This window comes from Trichosurus vulpecula, chromosome 6 (genome assembly GCF_011100635.1).
Source record: "Trichosurus vulpecula isolate mTriVul1 chromosome 6, mTriVul1.pri, whole genome shotgun sequence".
Classification (NCBI taxonomy): Eukaryota; Metazoa; Chordata; class Mammalia; order Diprotodontia; family Phalangeridae; genus Trichosurus; species Trichosurus vulpecula.
The window spans coordinates 102236625-102258604 of NC_050578.1; the positions used below are offsets into that span (position 1 = coordinate 102236625).

General features: G+C 42.7%; 1 protein-coding gene across 1 annotated transcript in view; it reads right to left on the reverse strand.

The window, feature by feature from the left end:
• FAM160A1 (family with sequence similarity 160 member A1) overlaps positions 1 to 21980 on the reverse strand; it is a 290079-nt gene that overhangs the window by 33420 nt on the left and 234679 nt on the right. The window contains exons 7-8 of the mRNA XM_036762250.1: positions 15081 to 15248; positions 4163 to 4242 (exon numbers count right to left, since the gene is read on the reverse strand). Of these exons, the coding sequence (XP_036618145.1) occupies positions 4163 to 4242; positions 15081 to 15248 (248 nt within the window). The remainder of the gene's footprint in view (positions 1 to 4162; positions 4243 to 15080; positions 15249 to 21980) is intronic.

The window sequence follows — 21980 nt, forward strand, 5'->3', positions numbered from 1 at the left end:
ATTTTCTTAGTAAAGATACTGGAGTGGTTTGCCATTTTGTTTTCCAGTTATTTGGCGGATGAAGAAATGGAGGCAAAGTTAAGTGACTCGACCAGGGTCACACAGCAAGCAAGTGCCTGATGTTGGATTTGAACTCAGGTCTTCCAGACTCCAGGCCCAGCGCTCTGTAGTCCACTGCTGCCACCTAGCTGCCCCAGTTTGAGAAATACAGAAGTACTTTCTCACAATGGCTGTCCGAAATAGAACAACTATCATTGCCATCGTATGGGTGAGGAAAGTAAGGCGCTGAGAAGTTAAAGTGATCCGTGTCAACGGCCACACAGTCTCAGGACTCAGATCTTGGGCTAAGGCCACTAGACTACAGCAGTCAATCGATAAGCATTTATTAGGCACCCACTGTGTGCCAGGGACTGCGCTAAGTACTGACCTCCCCAGAGTCTGTGCAGTAAAAGAGAATGTAACAGAAAGAATATTGTCTGAACTTGGCATCAAAAGGCCCGCGGGTTCGAATCTCGGTGCTAATACTTACTAGCCGGGCGACTGTGGGCAAGTATTTCATTTCTCTAAGCCTCAGTAAAACGGGGATAATAACATGGCTCACTTCACAGAGTTTTTCGTGAAGAGAGTGCATTGGGAAGGCAGTGTGGCATGGTGGAAAAAGCACTGAACTCGGAGTCAAGAGAGACTAAGTTCTGACCCTTACTAGCTGTGAGACAACGGACAACTTACCTAACTTCTCTAAGGCTCAGCGTCTTCATGTGCAAAATAATAATCTGGCACATGATTGCTGCCAGGATAAAATGAGATAATGTACTTGGAGCACCTTGGGAGCCTGCGAGCCCTGGATGAACGCTAGGAATTAGGACTCTTTTCAGAGCCAAACAAGCGCTTTCAGAGCACTGCGTCCAGGCTCGCTAAACCTTAGAGCAGCAAACAACGAGGAGCAGCGTGTGACTGGAGAGGGGTGATCGGATAACTCGAGGTCAGCGTCTTCCTGCGGCAGCCCCCCTCCCCTCTGCCCGGGCAGCCCCACACAGCTCCTCCCACCCTCGTGGGCTTCGCTCACTGAAATGATGCCCCAGATTCAGTGGAACCCGGGCGCCGCCCAACAGGCACACCAATCACACACTGGCCATGGCAAAACTCACACATGCACACATGCACGCACATACACACACATGCATACATATACTACAAGGCAAGAAAATAAAGAATAAGCACTCCAAAGGAGATAAAGGAGGTGTTTTAGAGAAGTGAGATGTCAACATCTTCAGGGACATCCAGTCCCAGCAGGCAAAAATCAATGCAGTGATGGAACTCAATTCCACAAGTGAGGCGAAGATGGCCCTGGTTTTGTTTAAAGTCAGGGAAAAGAAAGGCACGGTGTTGTCCTTGTGAGTTCAAAGTGTCGCCTCTACCACATAATGAGGCATCAGAGATCTTTAGTGGGAGATGAGGAAGAATAGAAACTCTGGGATCCTTTTCTCAAATTTTTTTTTATGTTTTAAAAAAGTTACATGGGGATTTTGAATTTCATTGGGTTCGATCAAGCGATCAATTCATATAGTATAACAGAGATCTCAAACAGCCCCAGGGGTCATCTGGACGCACATCAGTTATCTTTCCTATAATATATTATAACATAACATTATATCATATTATATTATATTATATTATATTATATTATATTATATTATATTATAACATAACATAAATATATTCCCTGTGGTGTGGATATAGACATGTATGTATAGTATGTGTCTATACATACACATATACAAATGTACAAATATGTATATCTGTGCACATGTGTGTATACTTAGAGATATTTGGGGAAGGTGAAATTCAGAGGACCAGAGGGAGGAAAATGATTATTTTGAGCTCATACCTAGGAGTACACAAATTTCTCAAGACAGCCACTTTAACTTTTTTTTAATTCATCTAGAAACTTCCCCTTTGCTCTATTTCTCCTGCCCACTATTTATCCCCATACTGGACAGTACCGACCCATATTTGGGCAAGTATAGTCCTCCCACAGGGATGTGCCTCAACAAACTCTAACCACAAACTAAACTTATCTGGCCCATGGTGAAAAAGTAGCTAAGAGATGTCTTCTGAGTCCAAATCCAATTTTTCTTTCTTTCCCTTCCCTTTCCTCCCTCCCCTTCTTCTTTCTTTCCAAACCAAAGCGACCACTCCAAATTGGAAACAAGTCAGGTTCCAGCTCCAACACCGTATCATCTCTATCCTTTTACCTCAGACCTCAAACAGAAGTAACAATGTGCACCAGCTGTGAGGCCAGCTGCAAACTCTAGTGTTACCCCTCTGCTAGCAAGCAAATGGATAGCCTCATTTATTGTGGTCACCAAGTTCATTCCAGAGCCAGTGAGTTATCCCTTCCAGTCACGGGCAACATGGACCAAATCTGACCCCACGACACAGAATTAGAAAGCTCCCATGGCTTCCTGAAAACTCCTATCACACCTCAGGGAATCTGATGTGTTTTACGCCACTATCTTTAAAGCAACTGATCTATAGTGGAAAGTGTGCTGGACTTAAGAATTAGGAAGATCTCACCTCTGGAATTTAAGAGCTGGGAGGGTAGTCAACTTAATGAAGGAGTTAATTAGACTTAATGACCTATGAGGTCATTAACCTATGACCTATGATTTTACAATTTCTGTACCCCTAGGAGGGGTACTCAAAAATGGCACATTGTATGTTCATTCAACACAGAAATGAATCCAGACTGCACCTAAACCATGAAAAGAGCCATGTCTTTTCTTCAAGTCATTTGAGAAGGAAGGAAGGGAAATAGAAAAGAAAGAAGAGAGACAGAGAAAGAGAAGAGAAAAGAGGAAGGGAGAGAGAGGAAAAAGAGAAAGAGAAAAAAGAAAGAAAAATGGGCCATTGAAGTACTATTTTTAAATGCACAAAAGAGAACAGAAGTCGGGCCAGAATAAAATATAGATAAGCAGGCCAGTTTTGAAAGTTACATGTAGTTAAATTTATCATATGCATTTTATTTGGTGTTTAAGTTTTTTAATTGTTTAATTTTTAAATAAAGAAGAAATCTGAAGGCAACAAGAGCTTCTAAGAAGCAGAGAGTGGAAAGGGCATGATTCCAGGCCTGGGGAAGAGCTGGGGCAAAGAGATAGACAGAAGATGGAGTATAGTAGGTGAACAAGAAGTGAAAGTGGACATAGAGGGTGCGAAGGGGATTAACATCTAATAAAACTGTGAGGGTAGGTTGGAATCAGATTGAGAAAGGTTTTAAATGCCAAACAGAGAAGGGGGTACTAAACACTATGGCAGGGTTTCTTAACCCTTTTTTGTGTCGTGGACCCCTTGGGCAGTCTGGTGAAGCCTTCGCAGGATAAGATTTTTAAATGCATAAAACACATAGGATTACAAAGGAAGCCAATTATAATGGAATAGAGTTATCAAAACAAACTTTATGTTCCCGGACTTCAGGTTAAAAACCCCTGCCCCAAGGGTAAAGATATGGTCACACCTGCAATCTAGGAAAATCATTTTGGCACCTGGGTGGCAGACAGATTGAAGAGGAGTGAGGTTGAACCTATTAGGAAGCTATTGTGATATTTCAGATCAGTGATTGTGTGAGTTAGAGAAAAGAGGATTTGGATTTGGGGGAAAATATAAAAAATGATGAAAACTTGTAAGTGTTTTAAATATTTGTATATTTCAAGTTTTCACCAGCAGATTTTCTTCTGAATGTATTGCAAAAGATCACTGGAACTAGAAGGGACCCCAAGAGCCAGCTAGTCCTCATTTTCCAAATGTGCAAACTGAGGCCAGGTGAGATAACGTGTGTTAGCTGCCTATGGGCCCAGAGGTCATAAAAAGGCAGATGTGGGATTTCAACCCCGGTAGTTCCTTCTACTGTCCCATGCCACCTCCTTATGGCCTTCTACAAATTTAAATAGAGAAATTCTTAAATTAGCTTTGGGAAACAACACAAAAAAAGGTAAAGTAATTTTCCATGGGTTATTTTATAAATCGAGGGCTTTTCTTGTGGTTTTTCCATCCTTGCCCCAGAGCAAGGGCGCTATCTGGACTGTTCTAACAGGAACAAAACAAAAGAGGTCCCCCCAATGTAGGTAGAAAAAAATAGAGAAAGAGAAAAGCAATGGGGTCTTACCTTAGAACCAGCTGCAGCATCACGTCTTCACAATGTAAGCCAATGAGGGTTCTGAAGAGCGCCAAGGACACCACACACAGCTGGAAAGCAATAAAACCCATGTTTCATTCTTGATCCTTCAGTGACAGCTCTGCCTCCCCAAAGACCACAAGGGTAGTTCACAACTACAATACACAATAGCCCGTGTAGGGCACTTTTCATTGAGCCATAACAATGCCAGAGAAAATGCACAGCCAGCCTGTAAATAGCCCGTAGGATTTGATTAGGATGCCTAGAATTATACGATTACACGAGGGAGCCTTCTTACTCCATCTTATAAAGGTTCAACCTTTATCTATCTATACGTTTCCATTTAGAATAATCTGCTTATTTCTGACATCTTCCTCCTCCTTCCTCTTCACATGCAAACAATAATGTTATCGTGAATGACCAAGACAAAATAAGGCGGGGCCAACATTAAGTTAGGAAGACGGTGTGGCGGGGCAGATGCAGGAATGGCCTTGACATCATGGAAGCCTGGGTTCAATTCCTACCTCTGACACATACTAGCTGTGTGACCGTGGGCAAGTCACTCAACATCTCTGAGCCCAGAGCCTCTCTCAGCTTCCACATCCACAATACAGGGAAATAATCCCTGTAGTCTCCACCTCTGAAAGTCTCTGTGAGGTTCAAATAAAATGATGCCTATAAAATACTGTGCAAACTTTAGAGCACTATATAAATATCAGCTGCTATTATGCAACAACCGTAATATATTTTTCAAAGATGATTTACTAATTAAAATCAAGTATTCCTGAATTCAGGGAAAAGAAAATGAATGGACCAAGAAGCAAAGTACCCAAATGAGTAATAACTTATCAGATATTCTTTGAACAAATCTGCATTGAATCTGTCCTGTCTGTTAAGGTCTACACTCAAGTCCCACTTGGCCGGGTCATCACAGCATAACCCCACATTCTTAAAGGCAATGCTACCTGTGCACAAGCATTGGCAAGGTCTTCTAAGTTAGGAAGACGCCAAGTGTGGGCGCAGCAGTGTCCTGAATGCCAGTCATCTGAGGAACAATCTAGCTAAAGTCCAGAGATGGACTGCAGGGTGATAAATGTTCTTCCTCCAGCATCTCTTAAAACTCATGTACAAGTTATGGTAGAGTGGTGTAAGGGTCAATGGAGGGAGTACCCTCAAAAATGAAAGAAATCATGGCTCTTTAGATACTGAAGTATAAAGATAACTGTTGACAGAAGAGGATAAGCACTAGTCCATCTCTGGGAATGGATGAATGAGTTTAGGAAGAAGGTGGATGGCTGGCAATGGAGACATGGGCCAAGGGACCAGGGCCTAGCAAACTGGAGGAAGCCTGAGAGCAGGGCTTGCCCAGGAGGCCAACACCACAGCTTGAGCCAGAGTCAGGGATAGGACTCTAGCCTCTTCCTTTCTTTGATCTAACCTAAACACTGCTATCAGATATAAGAAAGTAGATTTTTAAAAGTTCAGATCAAGAACAACTGTAATTCCACAATTAGGAATAGGGATAGACATAAGGTCTGTGATTGGTTTTTGTTTTTTTTTTTTTTTGGTAGAGGAAACTCCTAAATGAGCAAATTTTCTCTATCAAAGCAAACAGGTCCCTTTTCTGCAACGCGGAGTCTTCAAGAGCTGTTTAGACCATTGAAAGGTTAAGTGACTTGCCCAGGGTCTCACAGACAGCATGTGTCAGAGGTGGGTTGGCTCTCTATCCACTACATTATACTGACCATAGGACCCCACAATTACGAGCTCTTTTAAAGGACATTTTTTACAGTCTTTACAAGATTTTAAGGGAAATATTCAAAATATTCTGAAAAAGAACTCTGAAGATTTAATCTTGTTGGCAGCCTGCTTACTCAGTACCTAGTGTGGCTATGAAGTAAACTAATTAATGACTTGCTGTATTCCACAAGCTTAACGGGGGTACCCATGGGGCCCAGAACGAAGGCAAGTAAGAGGAGAAATGGCCAGAAAGGCCTTGTGTCAGAGATGGCACCTGAGCTGAGCCTTAAGGAAAGAGAGGGATTCCAAGAGGTACAGATGAGACAGGCAGGCATTCTAATCTTGGGGGAGAGCCAAGGCAAGGGTATGGCGGGGGTTGGAGGGTAGGCGGAAGATGTAATATCATCTGTTTAAAACACCAAGCAGCTCAGTTTTTCTGGAATGCCGAGTTCATAATAGAGAGTGATATGGAGTCAGTTTACTATGAGCACGGCATAAGCAAGCACATCAGTACTTCATAGAGTATTTTATAATGAAGGGCATCATGTGTAGAGCTTGAAAAGCCAAATAGAGAAGTCTGAATTTTAACAGAGAGGCATACACATTTGTAAGCTTAATCTGGCAGTGTTGTATGGGATGCGCTAGAGGAAGAAGAGACTAGGGACATGGGGACCCTTCTGGGGAAACACAGCAATATTCCAGGCACCAAAAGGCAATAAAGTACTACCCTAGGCTCATGGCTGCAGGAATGGTAGGGACAGGGAAGCTGTGATAAATGCCTTGGTGGCACCATTGACCACTACTGATAGGCTACTGGTTGGCTCTGTGGAACCAGGGAGGGAAGGAATCAAAGATGATTGGAAGGTTATGAACATTGGTGACTGGTAAAATGGCGACATTACTGACAGGGATGGGGACAGGGATCTCCACAATGTGGCACCAAGCTACCTTTCTGGCCTTGTCCCATGCCCCTCCCCGGCTAAAAAGGACCACCATCTATAGCCCAAATACATCCTATGCTTTTCCTTTGTCTATACTCTTCCAGACAAAGAGGAAGATGACTCGGATTGTCTAGCCGGCACCTCAAAGGTAGGGATAGGGATTGGAACCGGACCTATGAATTCACTAGCACTGAGATGAAGAAATTCCCTTTACCAACGCAGGTCAGTACCTTCTCTGCATCTTCCCTTGAGGTTTTAGAGCTTCCTGGGGCATGGAGAAGTTAAGTGACTTGCTCAAAGTCACACAGCCAGTACGTGTCAGGGACAGGACTAGAACCCAGGCCTTCCTGGCTCCAAGCCCAGCTCTGCATCCACGTCCCAAACCGAACACATCATCCTAATCTACAAACCTATCCATTCTCCTAAATTTCGTACTCTTCTCGTTCACACCACCACGTTCCTCAGTCACCAAGGCTTAACGCTTGGATTTCACCCATGGACCTTCCTTCTATTTTACCTCTTAAATCCAGCAGAAGGACCTAGAGAACAAGGACTATTGTGTTTACGTCTTTGTACGCCCAGTGCTTAGCCGCACAGTGCCTGTCCCTTAGTAGGCACTTGATAAATATTTGTTGAATTGAACTGAATCCAATAAGTTGCCAAGTTCAATCAAATCCAATACTGATCCATCTCCTTCACTCTATTCCTGTTGCACCAACTGGGCTCCCTATCTCCAGTATCTCTTCCTGGTCTAGTCAGGTTACTATCTTGCTCAAAAACCCTCAGTGGCTCTTCATTGCCTACCAAATTAAATACATAATCCTGATCCTGTCCATCAAGGTGCTCCACAATCTGGCTCCGCTTTTGCATGCTATTTCATATGACTAATCAAACTATATTACGTTGCCATTTGTCATTCTGGTCCTGCCATCCATAAACTCTATATATTGGTTATGCCGCCTTGTTCCCCGGCCGCCATCATGCCTAGAATGGAGGTCTCTAATATTTCTGCCTTCTGGATTCTTTCTTCTCCTTTAAAACCTAGCTCAGGTCCCACCTCCTCCATCAAAGTCTTATCTCCTCCTTCCCTGTTATTCTCAGATAGAAGTGACCCCTTCTTGTCTCAAACTTCTCTCTTTGACACTTCCTGTATATTTTGGAAGAGAGATTTAGCTGGAAGGGACTAATTCAATCTTCTCCTTTTATAAGTGAGGAAATCAAGACCCAAGAAGGCTGTAATACTAGCCTAATATCACCTAGATTGCACATGGCAGAACTGTGATTCAGACTCCAGTCCTCCGACTCCAAAGCCAATGCCCTGTCCACTGCCCCATGCTGCCTTTAACATATAATTTATAATTCAGTTATTTGTATACATACTGTTGTATCTACCCAACACACATGCTGGAGTTTAATCTCCTCTGAAATTCTACTCTTGTACCTCACTGTGGGATGGAGTTAATCCTAGGTCTCCAAAGCTCTGCCAGTAGACACCAGCCAAGCTGAAAAGTCTCCAACTATGGGCCCAGCAACAAAATGTTTATGTCATCTGAAGATCAGCCTGATTAAAATTAGAGAGGATTATTACCACTAACTTGGCTACCGAGGGTTGGTTGGTTTATCTTGGTCACAATTTATTAAGCCATCTACAAAGGGGTTAGCATCTGGAGGGGTGGACCTTTGAAACTGATAAATAATTGACAAACCATTAAATTAATTAAATAATTATTAAATATTAAGACATAATGATAAGTGGAAATTACTAAATTAATTAAATAAATAATTGCTAAATGATAAATGGTGAGCTCCTTGAAGGTAGTTAGTATATCTTATATCTGTTTCTTCTCTAGGGCCTAGTTTAGTGTGTTGCATACAGTAATAATTTACTAATAATAATTTACTAAATGTTTGTTATTCCTATTTCATTGCCATCTCTCTCTAACAAGTGACCCTGCGACTTTTTTCATTACTACCTACTACCTTATCACTCATTTCTTTCCTACCCCCTAACAATCTGGATTCTCTGCTCACTACTCAAACCAATATTCTGAAGAGCCCTAGTGATTTCCTTCTAAATCTAATGACCTTTTTTGGGGGGTGGGGGGCCTCCTCCTTCTCAACTTCTCTTTGGAATGTGGCACTATTATTCTTCCCCTTCACTTCTTACAATTTGTTCCTTTGCCATGACATTGTACTATCCTCATTTTCTGCTAATCCTCAGGGGTCAGGTGTGGTCCTTCTTAGGACCCACTCTCTTCTCTTACCACCTAACTTCAGGCACTCAGCAAGGCTCAGTTCTCATCTATACACTCTCTCCTTTGGATAACGCTTCCTTTCTAATTCCATGAAACTACAGGCTCTAACTCTGAAGGGTATACCTTCGATTTTGACCTCTCACTTGAATCTCACTCCACTGCCCAATCACTTTTTCCATTTGACCATCTCGCCATGGCCTCCAATCACACTTCAGGCCTCAACTTGGCCCCACCTTTCCCAACTATCTCACTTCTTTCAGTAACACCATAATTACTCCAGTTTCTCTGGAGTCGCCTAACTTTTGCGGAGTCTCTGATCTATTATATCCAATGTCATCAGGTCACATGACTTCTTCCTTCAAACAGTCTATATAGTCACCATTTCTTCTCCACTCCTGAGGCTACCAACTTAAGGAGGATTTCCCATCACTCTATACCCAACGTACTGCAAGAACCTCCCAATTAGTCTTCCTAATTCTAGTATTGGCCCTCTATTCCATATTGCACAATCACACTTGAGAAATATTCCTGGATCCTGCTTTCATCATATTACTCTCCAGCTCAGTAGCCTTCAATGATTTCCCATTGCTTTCATTGTCAACTGGCAGACATCTCTCCCACTACTTCCCATCTCCTCAGGCCTGCCTCACAGCTGTCTCCTAAAAGTGGCATGCTCCTGCAGGGCTCCACATATCTGCTCATGCTAAATCCCTCCCAAGGAACGTTCTCTGCTCATACAAATCCTATCCGAGCCTTCCTTCAAAGTCCAGCTCACATCGAACCTCCTCCTGACAACAACTATCTCTCCCTTCTCTGATTTCCTCATATGCTCATTGGAGGAGAAAGTGAGGCTGGTGACCTCGCACAGCCCTCCCTCACTCAAATCAAAGTCAACTCCAAGTTCTGTCATCATTTCTCTGATGCCATGGTCCTCCTGGAGCACAAAGGACAAACACAACCGTCTGTACCATTCTGGAACTTAATCGCCTATCACTTAGGAAAGCACGTATTACTGCGTGGGCACAGCAATGAATCTGGAATCAGGAGAGGCCAGGCTTCTCATTCCACTGCTGTGTGACCAGAGGTAAGTAATTCAGCCTCTCAGGGCTCAGATTCCTCATCCATCAAACAGACGAAAACACCCATTGTACCGAATCAGGTTTTCTGGGTTGGAAGAGACCTCAGTGACCACCTAGTACAGGGGATGGCAAACTATGGCTCTAGCCACCAGCTTTTTTGGTACTGCCCATGAGCTAAGAATAGTTTTTCATTTCTAAATACAATAAAACTTTATTTTACAATGTAAAAACTGCTCTTAGCTCACAAGCCTCAGGAAAGCAGGCAGGCCACATTTGGTCAGGGGGCCTCTGTTTGCTGATGCCTAATTTAGGCTAGCCCATACCCAACCAAAGGAATCCCCACTACACCACATCCAGCAAGTGGCTATCAAGTGTTTGCTTGAAGACTTCCAGAGAAGGGGAATGTACACCCTCCCTCCCAGGGCTACCAATCATTCCACCTTGGCTAGTTCTAATTGTTAGGAAGGGGAATGTACACCCTCCCAGGGCTACCAATCATTCCACCTTGGCTAGTTCTAATTGTTAGGAAGGGGAATGTACACCCTCCCAGGGCTACCAATCATTCCACCTTGGCTAGTTCTAATTGTTAGGAAGGGGAATGTACACCCTCCCAAGGCTACCAATCATTCCACCTTGGCTAGTTCTAACCGTTAGGAAGTTTTGCATTATAGTAAGCAGAAAAGGTGCCCCTTGGGAGGCCTACCCTCTTCCACATAATAGCCTTTCAAGTACTTAAAGATACTACCTTGTCCCTCTGTGCCTTCATTCTCCAGAGAAGGGAAAAGGAGGAATAAATGTTTACTGAGCGCCTACTAGGAGATATACAGTGTGCTGAGTACTTTGTGCATTATCTCATTCGAACCTCACAATCACCTTGGGAGGTAGGTGCTGTCATTATCTCTATTTCACAGTTAAAGAAACCGAGGCAAACCAAGGTTAAGTGACTTGCCCAGGGTCACACAGCTATTACGTGTCTGAGGCTGGATTTGAACTCCAATCTCCCAGACTCCAGGCCCACTGCACCACCTAGCTGCCCCAAGGCTAAAATATCCCCAGTCCTCTCTCTCAATCCTCATTTGTGAGAATCAACTTAAAAATAAGGAAGATTCCCTACAGATGCTACTAAGGTTCACCAGATGTTTCTGTTAGTAAGTTGCACTGAACCCTCGAATACTACAGGGTTTCCAAAAGGAATATGCCTGAACATCCACAGAGAGTCCCTAACACCCTGCAGAACTCACTTAATCCATTTCCTCATCGGTGAATGAGGGTGTTGAACTAGATGGCCAGTAAGGTTCCATCCGCCTCTCAGCCCACACAAAGCACCAAGCTTAAAGGTGCCACGTCCATGTTAGCAAGTCTCATTACCGTTCTCTATTTGCTTCGTATGGGCACATCTCGTCTGCCCAGCACCACGGAGGGCTGTCTGAGCCTTCTTTGCCACCTCTTGGTATACTGAGCTCAGTGTCCCGAACATGTGAGGGACTCGATAGATACATGGTGAACTAAGCTAGTTTTTATTAGTTTCATTTTATCAAAGTACACCACCTGTCTACTGAGGGACTCGGAGTAATCCTATCTTACATCTTTCAGTAAATCAAATTCAAAGCAAACTTAAATATGAAAATCTCATGACAAAGAAAATGCATCAGCTTGATCCCATAACTAGAGAACATGAGTCATAGAGATAGCAAACAACTCCAGATAATCTGACCAGACTTTGGTGGAGTTGGAAGGACCAAAGGCAGAGGGCAGCCCTTTGCTTTACTCACCCACCATCGCCACCATCCCTGAACCTTCTCTGAACTAAGAGATGGCATGACCATATAGTGCTCTGTTAACTTCTCCTGTTACACTGCAACTTAATGCTATTCCTTTGATATATTGGGCTAAAACCTCTAATTCAGCTATTTTAATCATGTCCAACTTTTCCTGACCCCACTTAGGGTCTTCTTGGCAAAGATACTGGAGTATACTGTGCTTCTCCAGCTCCTTTTACAGATGGGGAAACTGAGGCAGAATGGTTTGCCTTTTCCTTCTCCAATTCATTTTACAGATGAGGAAACTGAGGCAAACAGGGTTAAGTGACTTACCCAGAATCACACAGCTAATCTGAGGCTGGATTTGAACTTAGATCTTCCTAACTGCAAGCACAGAGATCTATCTACTGTGCTACCTATGCCCCACTAAACACCCATGAGATGGCATTGCTTAAAAAAAAAAACACTTCAGCATAGTGAGATGAAAGACTCAAACCAAAATCACAGAGCAAGTTAAATTACAGAACTAGATTAACCTTCCTCAACTAGGCATTTCATCCCATCTTTCTCCTGTTCACCGTTTTCATTGCCAATTTCTCAATCCTGCCCTTCTATACAGTATCATCAGCTGTGCTCCATCCCACCCTCATTCCCTGTGGTTCATTCATTTGCTTAGGCCAATCCTTTCACAATCCCCTACAAGTGTCACTGTCATTCCTTCCTCCACACCTTTGTCCATGCTGTGCCCCTCACCACGACTGCTGCCTATACGAATAGCATCCATCTTTCAAGGCACTATTCAATTCTATCTCCTCTGAACATTCTCACATTTTCACATTCTAATAGAGCTCAGAATCCCTGCCAAAGAAAAGCCCTGAGCCACACTTAGAGGAAAGGAGGTTTTATTTTGCAACAACTGGCAGGAACACCTTCACAAATTTAATTCTGCCGATTGTTCTGAAGCCTCTTCGGCAGAGACAAGAGGGACTTTTGCACTAGGGAAGCCAGCAAGAGAGATGAAGGCTTGGCCAAGCTGGAGCTACGCATCATAAAACAGCTCTGGCAAACATCCCAAGCTGCTTGGGGCTGGAGAGTTCCTTACAGGACCCATTTCCTTTGCCCCTGGAACAATAACTGATTCTGCAGAAATAGCATTTGTGTTTCTTAGCCACAAAGGTCAAAAGGGGATTTTTGAAGTTAATCAGAGCTCTAAGCTACCTAGTGGTTACCCAGATTCATAACTGCCCAGGGGCCCGTGTATAAAGCCTTGTGGACAGTAACACCTGAACATGGGACACTTTACATTTTCTTTTTATTGATTTGTTTATTTGTGTACCTGCTTCCACCATCACCACCATTAGAATGTAAGCTTCTTGTGGTCAGGGACTTTTATATTTTGGTCCTCGTAGCCCCAAGAACTTAGTATTGTGCCTGGCCCATAAAAGGCAGCAAAGAAGTCGAACCCCAACTACCAGTCCAGACCACAACCCATCTATAACTTGGGAGATGAATCTTAAATTTTTTTTTGAATCCCATATTTTATTATTTAATATTTTTTTAGTTTTCAGCATTGATTTCCACAAGATTTTGAGTTACAAATTTTCTCCCCATCTCTACTTTCCCCCCACTCCAAGATGGCATATGTTCTAATTGCCCCGTTCCCCAGTCAGCCTTCCCTTCTGTCACCCCACACCCTCCCCATCCCCTTTCCCCTTACTTTCTTGTAGGGCAAGATGGATTTCTATGCCCCATTGCCTGGGAAGGTGAATCTTAGAGAACTGCTTAAGGCACAAAGAAATTAAGCAACCAATCCAGGGTTACAACGCTGGTGTCTGAGGACACCTCTTCCACTAAGTCATCCAGATTCAATGGAAAATGTTCTGAATTTGAAGTCTGAAGCCTTGGATTCAAATCCTAGCTCTGCCACTTCCCCTTTCTCTCCAGATGAAAAGGATGAAGCAGATGACCTCTAAGCCTCTTCCATCTCTACAATGATGATCCCATGGCCCTGATACCCCCTCGATCCCTTGCTGTAGACCAGGGGTTCTTAACCCTTTTGTGTGACATGGTCCTCTCTAGTAGTCTTGATCCCTTCTCAGGAAAAATGTTTTTAAATATATAAAATAAAGTACTTAGGATAACAAAGGAAACCAATTATAATAAAATTCAGTTATTTAAAAAAAACACAGACCCCAGGTTAAGAAGCCTTGCTTTAGACTTATGCTTCAGGCCATATGTTCTGCATCTTACCTCCTCAGAAGAACATTATCACTACGCTCCTTTCAAAGGAGAAAGTGCCAACCAAAACAGATTTAGAGAAAGTCCTTGTGAAAGGCAGTGAGTACCATTTCCCTGCCAAAATGACTCCTGGTAGCAAAGCACATCATCAATTTCACCTTTCCACAGATATGAGAAGGTCCATAGATCTAAAACGGGAGTAAATCTCAGAGCTCTGGCACAGTCTATTCAATTTACAAATGAAGAAACGGAGGACAAGATGGCCTGACCAAGGCTACACAAGTAGAAAGCCACAGAGCTCAGAATCAAGCACAAGTGCTGTGAGTCTTACTCTAGTCCTCTTTCCGGTGTATCACCACAGTTACATAAGGAAAGGAAGTCTGGAAGGGAAAGGAAGGAGGGAGAGGAAGGGAAGGAGAAAAGAAAGGAGAAGGAGGGAGAAGAGGGAAAGGGAGGAAGGGGAAGGGAGAGGGAGAGAGAGAGAGAGAGAGACAGAGAGAGAGACAGAGAGAGACAGAGAAAGAGAGAGAGAGGGAGAGGGAAGTGGAGAGAGAAAGAGGCAGGGGGGAAGAAAGAGAGAGAGGGTGGGAGGGAAAGAAATCAAGAGAGATTTGCAGTTAGAGGGGCCAGGGTTGGAAGCTTGACTCTGCTATTACCATCAGTGTGACTTTGGATCAGTCATTTCATTTCATTCCTCTAGAACTCTGAAAAATGAGGGAATAAGACTACATGATCTCTTAAGCTCCTTTCAGTTCTCAGCTCTCTTGAATGCTAAAGATGCAATGAATAAAGGGGAACACAGAAGAGGCCCATTCTCAATTCACTCCTGATGATGAGGGGCTCTCACAACAATCTGTCAAAAGGGACAGACCGCGTCCTCTCTGGCCCTCACTTACCCTAAATGGGGTGTTGATCCGACTCGTCAGCGTGTCAAGGATATGGACATTTTCATGTTGGTGCAGGAGGATAAACCGAAGGAAGATTTCAAGGAGGGCCGGCTCCGAGACACTGCGCAGGAAGAGATCCAGGTACGCCGTCGTGGTCATCACCTCCTCCACAGTCACCTGTGACCAAAGACAGAGTGAGTACAAGTCCCCCGGTCAAACAGCAATCCCAGGACAATGGGGATCGGAGGCCTCTTCACAGCTCCGGGATGCGACTGATTCGACCCCATCAAGGCAGGAGCAGGGCAGCTCTGAGAACAGGAGGCCTGGTTTCTTTTGAAGCCTTTGACCTAGCCACAGTCTGTGCACCTCCTGCTGGCTACAGCAGTTTAATACAGCAAAAGAAAAGGAAAAACCTTAAAAAAATTATTTGAGTGGTTCCACAACCTTAATCATCTTCAGCTTTTACTAAAGCATCATAAGGTTTTCAGTGGCAGTGTTCCTCCTCCCCACTCACCTCTAATCACCTTTCTGTTAAAAAAAAGAAAAGGAATAAAAGAAAGGCTCACGAGAAGTAAAAGTATATCACAGATATATACCTTGAAGTACTACTCAACAAATGTATGTTAAGCCTCTATAAATTATTTCATAATTGTGTTTTTGCCTCAGTTCCCTTATCTGTAAAATGGCGATATTCTCCAGGGTTATTGTCAGGATCGAATGAGATCTGTTTTTAAAGTCCTTAGCATGGTGCCTGGCACATAGTAAGCACTACAGAACCGCTATTATCATCGCTGTTGTGATTGTTACCATCTTCACCAAAAGCTCCTATTTTCCATAAATTCATAGATTTAGAAACAGAAGAAACTTCAGATGCCATCAGGATCCTTTCATGCTACAAATGAGAAAACAGAGGTCTAGAGAGATGAATGGCTTTGCCCTACATCACACAGGGAAGAAGAGACAAAGCCTGGATTCGAACCCTGGCCCCCCGGTTCCACACCCAGAGTTCTCTGCCACCAGACCACTCTGCCCCTGAAGAAGGCTGGTTTTTTTAAATCAGAGGTTTTATTAAAAAGCCACAGTCTCAGCCCTGAAGGAATTTACAAACTAAATGAAGAAAGAAGGAAAGCATACACATAAAAACAATTCCAGGAAGCATATGGAAGGTGTCAAATGAGTGATACGCACAATTAAGTGCTCCAGGAGATCAAGCGTGGTTTGGAAAAGTTGTGTGCAAAACAAATATATTACATATACATGCCCAGAAACACACACATTCGGTATATATTATATATATTACATATACATGTTTGCATATCTATACATATGTAGTATAAACCGTGTATGTGGTAGATACATGTGTCCATATATGTATATGCATTGTATGTATATTATACATACATAGCATATGTTTGTGCATATATAAATGTGTACTGTATATACATGTGCACATATATGTACATATTATGTATTTTATTTGGGAGACCAAACCTGTGGTATTTGGGGTATAGGAAATTCCCTCTACCAAAAGCAAATGGGTAACACCTATCAATTGACAGTCTTAGGGTTCCCATAGGTGACTTGCTCAGGGTCACACAACCACAATGTTTCAGAAATGGAACACTTCTAGCCACACCAAGCCAAGCCTCTCTTCATATGGACTTAGACTTTCAGTGAGGGCTCACAGAACTCTCTTCTGACTAAAACGAATGACCTTTACTACATGGACTCCTCGATCTCTACTTTGCTCAAAAGCTGAGTACTTGACTGTATTCTGTATAGGGGAATTTCAGGTAGATGAGGTGCTAAAATATCATTTATTTTAGATGAGGGCATAGCTGTACAGCTATTCAGACTCCATTAATTCAGAATCTGAGATTCTGTCATTCAATGTAGGAACGAAGTAAAGAGGAAGTAATTTATTAAGTAATTAATAAGCCAAATAACTGGTTGTGATTTCTCAATTATAAAAGAGGAAAAATCTTTTAGCACCATTTGCCTACAATGCTAGGAGGGAGGGGGAGGGGGGAGAGGAGAGAGAGGGAGAAAGGGAGGGAGGATTGAACTGTAGTTAGAGGACTTGGGTTCAAAGTTGGCCTCTGCTATTTACAATACAAATCATTCTTAGCGCTCCCTTAAAGCAGACCACCTATAAACTAATATAAGCTATACTTGGCAACATGGATCACCACTGTGAATTCAGCAGACATTTTTATTAAGCGTATACTATGTGCAAGGCAGAGTGTGGTATAGAGACTAAAAGGCCAGTCTTGGCATTAGGAAGCCCTGAGTTCCAGTCCAGCCAGTCACATGATGGCTGTGTAACCTTGGAAGAGTCATTTAACTGCTGAGTACTCAGGGAAAGCTAAGACTATAAAGCACAGACAAGTGGCCCAGGCTTGCCTGCTTTAGTAGAGTTAGTTTGTATACAAGGAGTTGTTCATGTGGATCAAAGTACAAATTTAAACAATAAAAAATGCACAAGACCCTGTGTAGGGTGTAAGGAAGCAAGTCTTCTACCCACCCTTCCTATAACTTTTTCCAGAACTTACTAAATAAGTAGGAATAAGATATCAAGCTAAGGACCAATAATACAAGCTTTAAGACTGTATATGTAAAGGACAGATAAAGCCCCACCAAGGGAATGAACAGTTTAAAGACATAGATGTCAGAGCCCTATAGCTGGCAGAATTGAGGCTTCACAAAGGAAATGGCAGCTGATCTGGGCCTTAAAAAGGGGAGGAAGGGAGAGAAGTCATTTCAATAGGCAGAGATGTCATGGGAATCCATTCTCAGCATCTGAGATGGTGTACAGCAAAGCAGAAAGCAGGAAAGGGCAAGATGGGACAGAGAGGAGCTGGGAATAGTCCAGTTTGGCAACAACGATAGCCAACATTCATATGACATTTAAGGTTTGGAAAGAGACTGACATATATTATTCTATTTCCATTTTATAGGTGAAGAAACTGTGGCTAAGAAGCTAAATGACCTGTCCAGGGCCACAAAGCTAGAACATGTCTAAGGCTGAATTTGGATTCAGATCTTCCTGATGCCAAGTCCAGAGATCTATCCACCACTTAGCTACCTGAAGAGAAAGGACGCAAAAAAAGAGTATGATATAGGGCTAAAAAGTTGACCCCAGATAACGCAGGCTCCTGAATGCCAGGCTAAGGAATGTGAATTTTCCTTGGGAGGGAGGGCAGAGGTTGCCACAAGTTTTTTGATTAAGGATTGTGAGGACATGAAGAAAAACTAATAGAGTGAAGTATGCATTAGAATGGGGAGAAATTCCAGGTGGGGAGACTAGTTAGGAGGCCATGCCTGCCTAAAGCAAGGTAGTTGTAATAGGAGTGAAAAGGGGACTAAACGTGAAAGATGCTGCAGAGATAGAACCAACTGGGCTTGGCAACTCATCAGAAATGGGAACAGATGAGAGAGGGGGGAAAATCAAAGAGGACTCAGAGTGTCCTACCCTGAGGAGCTTGGAGGATCCTGGAGCTAACCCAAAGACTAGAGAGGTAAAGGTTTTGGGAAAAAGAAGGTAAGTTCAGTTTTGGAGAATCTTGACTTTGAGGTGCAAGAAGAGCATCCAAAGAGAAGTATCCAACAGGTGATTTGACATAGGACTGACGCTTAAGGGGGAAGTTGGGGTAGGATCTGCAGACTGGGGCATCATTAGCATGGCAGTGATCACTGAAACATGGGGAATGCATGAGATCACCAAGGGAGAAAGTCTGGAGAGACAGAGAAGGGTTTTGAAGAGAGTGTCTTGAGTTGGCCCATATTTAGGGTAGGGGAGGAAGAAGGACAAGTAGGGAAGGAAGCAAAGACATAGAGGTCAGAAGTGATGGACGAAAAACAGGAGGGGTACAACAGAAAAGAAGAGCAGAAATATATTGAGGAGGGAGTGGCCAAAAGTGTCCAAAGCTTCTGGAGATTTAGGCCTTCTGGTACTGACTAGAAAGTAATAAAATTACTTTTCTTTAGAAACACTTAGTTCATATTTTTCATCAATTCAAACTGTCCTTTCTCTCCTCCCCAGAACTGTCCAAATGAATGAAGTTTTAGAACACAGTCAACTTTTAAGCATAGAGAAGAAAAGCATTGGTGCAGGAAATTCAAGAACAGCTAATGATTGACATTTGGCTTTGTAATGCTTTCTGTAAGTTTCTTTTTTTTTTTTCTTAAGCAGTAGAATTACATCCCTAATTACATTTTGCTTAGGCAAATATTAAAATCGGTTTTCATTATCTGTGAGAAAAACAAGTAACTGATGCTGATAGGGGTCAGTCCAAAAGCACATGAATAACAACGGCAGCCAGAATTTATTGGGGCTTTAAAGTCTACAAAGTGCTTTATATCTTATCTCATTTGTGGTGAGGTAGGAGCAATTAGTATCCCCATTTTGCAAATGAGCAATCTGAGGCACAGAGAGGTTAAGTGAATTGCCCAGGCTCACGCAGCTAGTAAGTGTCCAAGGCAGGATCTGAATTCCGAGAAAAGCTTCCCTCACTAGCTACCCTGAGAATTTTCACCTAGAAAAACCATTCCCATGTGAATACTATGTCCCATTTTATCCAGTGCTTTCCAGTTCACAAAGCCCGCAAAGTGGGAGGTGCTTTTATTATCACCACTTTACAGAGGAAGAAACTGAGTTATGGTTATGGTTATGATTTGGTTATTCGGAATGGTTATGATTTGCTCAGTCACATGGCTACGTAATTGGTGGCAGAACCAGGGCTCGAATCCAGGTCTTCTTGAGTACAAACAAATCCAGTACCCTTTCCACTAAGCCAAGCAGAGGATGTAATTAGAAAAAAGAGGCTTCTGGGCCACGGTGCCACACTTTCTGGACCAAGCACAGGAGAAGTGGCTCGAAACTTTTGAACCTGCCTCTGCTTCTGACAGTCTATGAGTGTACTGTAGTGCCTTAACCAAATCACAATCTTCACCTGATTAATGCTTCATCTAAACAGGGTAAGCAACAAATCTAAAGGTCAGATAAAGGGTAAAACCCATTTACATTCAATACAGGCTGGCTTTAGAAAAACAGCGGTGAGCCTCCCTCCTCTTGGCAGAAACTTGGCAGGCTATCAGTGAAACTGAGGCGTGCCTGTCAGACATGGCCAATGTATTGGTTTGTTTGCTTAACTAGATTTCTTTGTTACCAGGAAAAGTTTCTATTGGGAAGAGTGACAAGGTAAAATTATAAAAATTAAATAAAACTTTTAAAAAAGAGATCTGATCTTCTGGACTGTCCCCGTTTCAAAAGTGAGTCACTACTACGCTATCCTTTTCTGTTCTGCTGCTATCCACTTCCTGATTCGAACACCTCCCATACAGGTAACTGTTGGGACTGGTGTCTCACACTCCTCTGCATGTATAAAGGCACTAGGCAATGGGGATATCTTTATGTAAATTGAAATATTAAAATACTTAATGGACCAAGATACAGCTGTGGTGAGATGGGGAAGTGTAGCAGGGACTCCTCTCAGCCACAAAAAGGGGAAGAAAGCCATGTTCTACATATCTTTTGACCAGAGATGTGCTGGTAAATGTTTAACACTCAGCTCTCAAAAAAAAGTATTACATAGCACACTTTTAAGTTGAATCTGGTGAAATGAGCTGAACCAGGAGAATGTGGTACAGGTTAACCCAATATTACATGACAATCATCTGTGAATGGGCAGCTAAGTGGTGCAGTGGGTACAGTGCTGGTCCTGGAGTCAGGAAGACTCATCTTCCTGAGTTCAAATCTGGCCTCAAACACTAGCAATGTGACCCTGGGCAAGTTACTTCACCCTGTTTACCTCGGTTTTCCTCATCTTTATGAACTAAAGAAGGAAATGGCAAACCACTCCAGTATCTTTGCCAAGAAAACCCCAAATGGGGTCTTGAAGAGTCAGACATGACTGAAAAATGACGGAAAAACCACAACGATGAATAACTTAGCTATTCTCAGCCACACAACAATCCAAGACAATTCTGAAGGACTCATGGGGAAAAACACTATTGACATCCAGAGAAAGAACTGATAGAATCTGAATGTATCAAAGCATTTTTTTTACTTTCTTTTTCTGGTTTTATTTTTTTGATCTGTTTTCTTTTTCAACATTGGCTAATGTGAAAATGTGTTTTGCATGATTACACACATATAATCTATATCGAATTGCTTGCCTTCTCAAGGAGGAGGAAGGGGATGGAGCGAGGGAGAGAATTTGGAACTCCAAATTTTAAAAAATAAATGTTGAAAAAATTCTACATGTATTTGAGAAAAAAATAAAATATGAGAGAAAAAAAGTTTAATCTGGTTTAGTAACATTTTCTCCATCACTTTAAGTCTAGACAACGAACAAAACAATAAACCAAGCCCTCACTCGGAGTGTTTGCCAATTTCCCAAGTGTAAATGATCACACTGAAAATTTTCAATTGTCTCACCTGAGTTCAATTTACCTTCTTCTATTTATTAACGCAACCTCAGGGTGCCTTAAGCACCCAGCTCCCAAAGAACTCTGGTCAGAAAATGGCTCCTAATTTTCTGACCTTCTTGATCTCTGAGCAAAATGGTACTAATCAGGTCTAAATGGGCCATCCATGTTGCTTCTGTAACCTTATACTTTTAACCTCGCCATTGCACACTGCTGAGCCGACAAGCCAGGCACGATTCCAGAAGTTGCCTTGGCACCATAATGCAAAGTCAGCCTTTCTCTCCCCCCATCCCCCTTAAGTTATACGTGACCTTAATAAGCTCAAAAGCACAGTCAGTGATAAACTCTTTAAAATATAGGATTCGGCCTATGGGGGCTGACATGAAAGGAGGGCATTAACCAACTATTGTTTACCTCTCTTAGACTGGATAAATGAAAAGATTTTATTTCTTTAAAAAAAATCAAAGCTGTCATTTATAA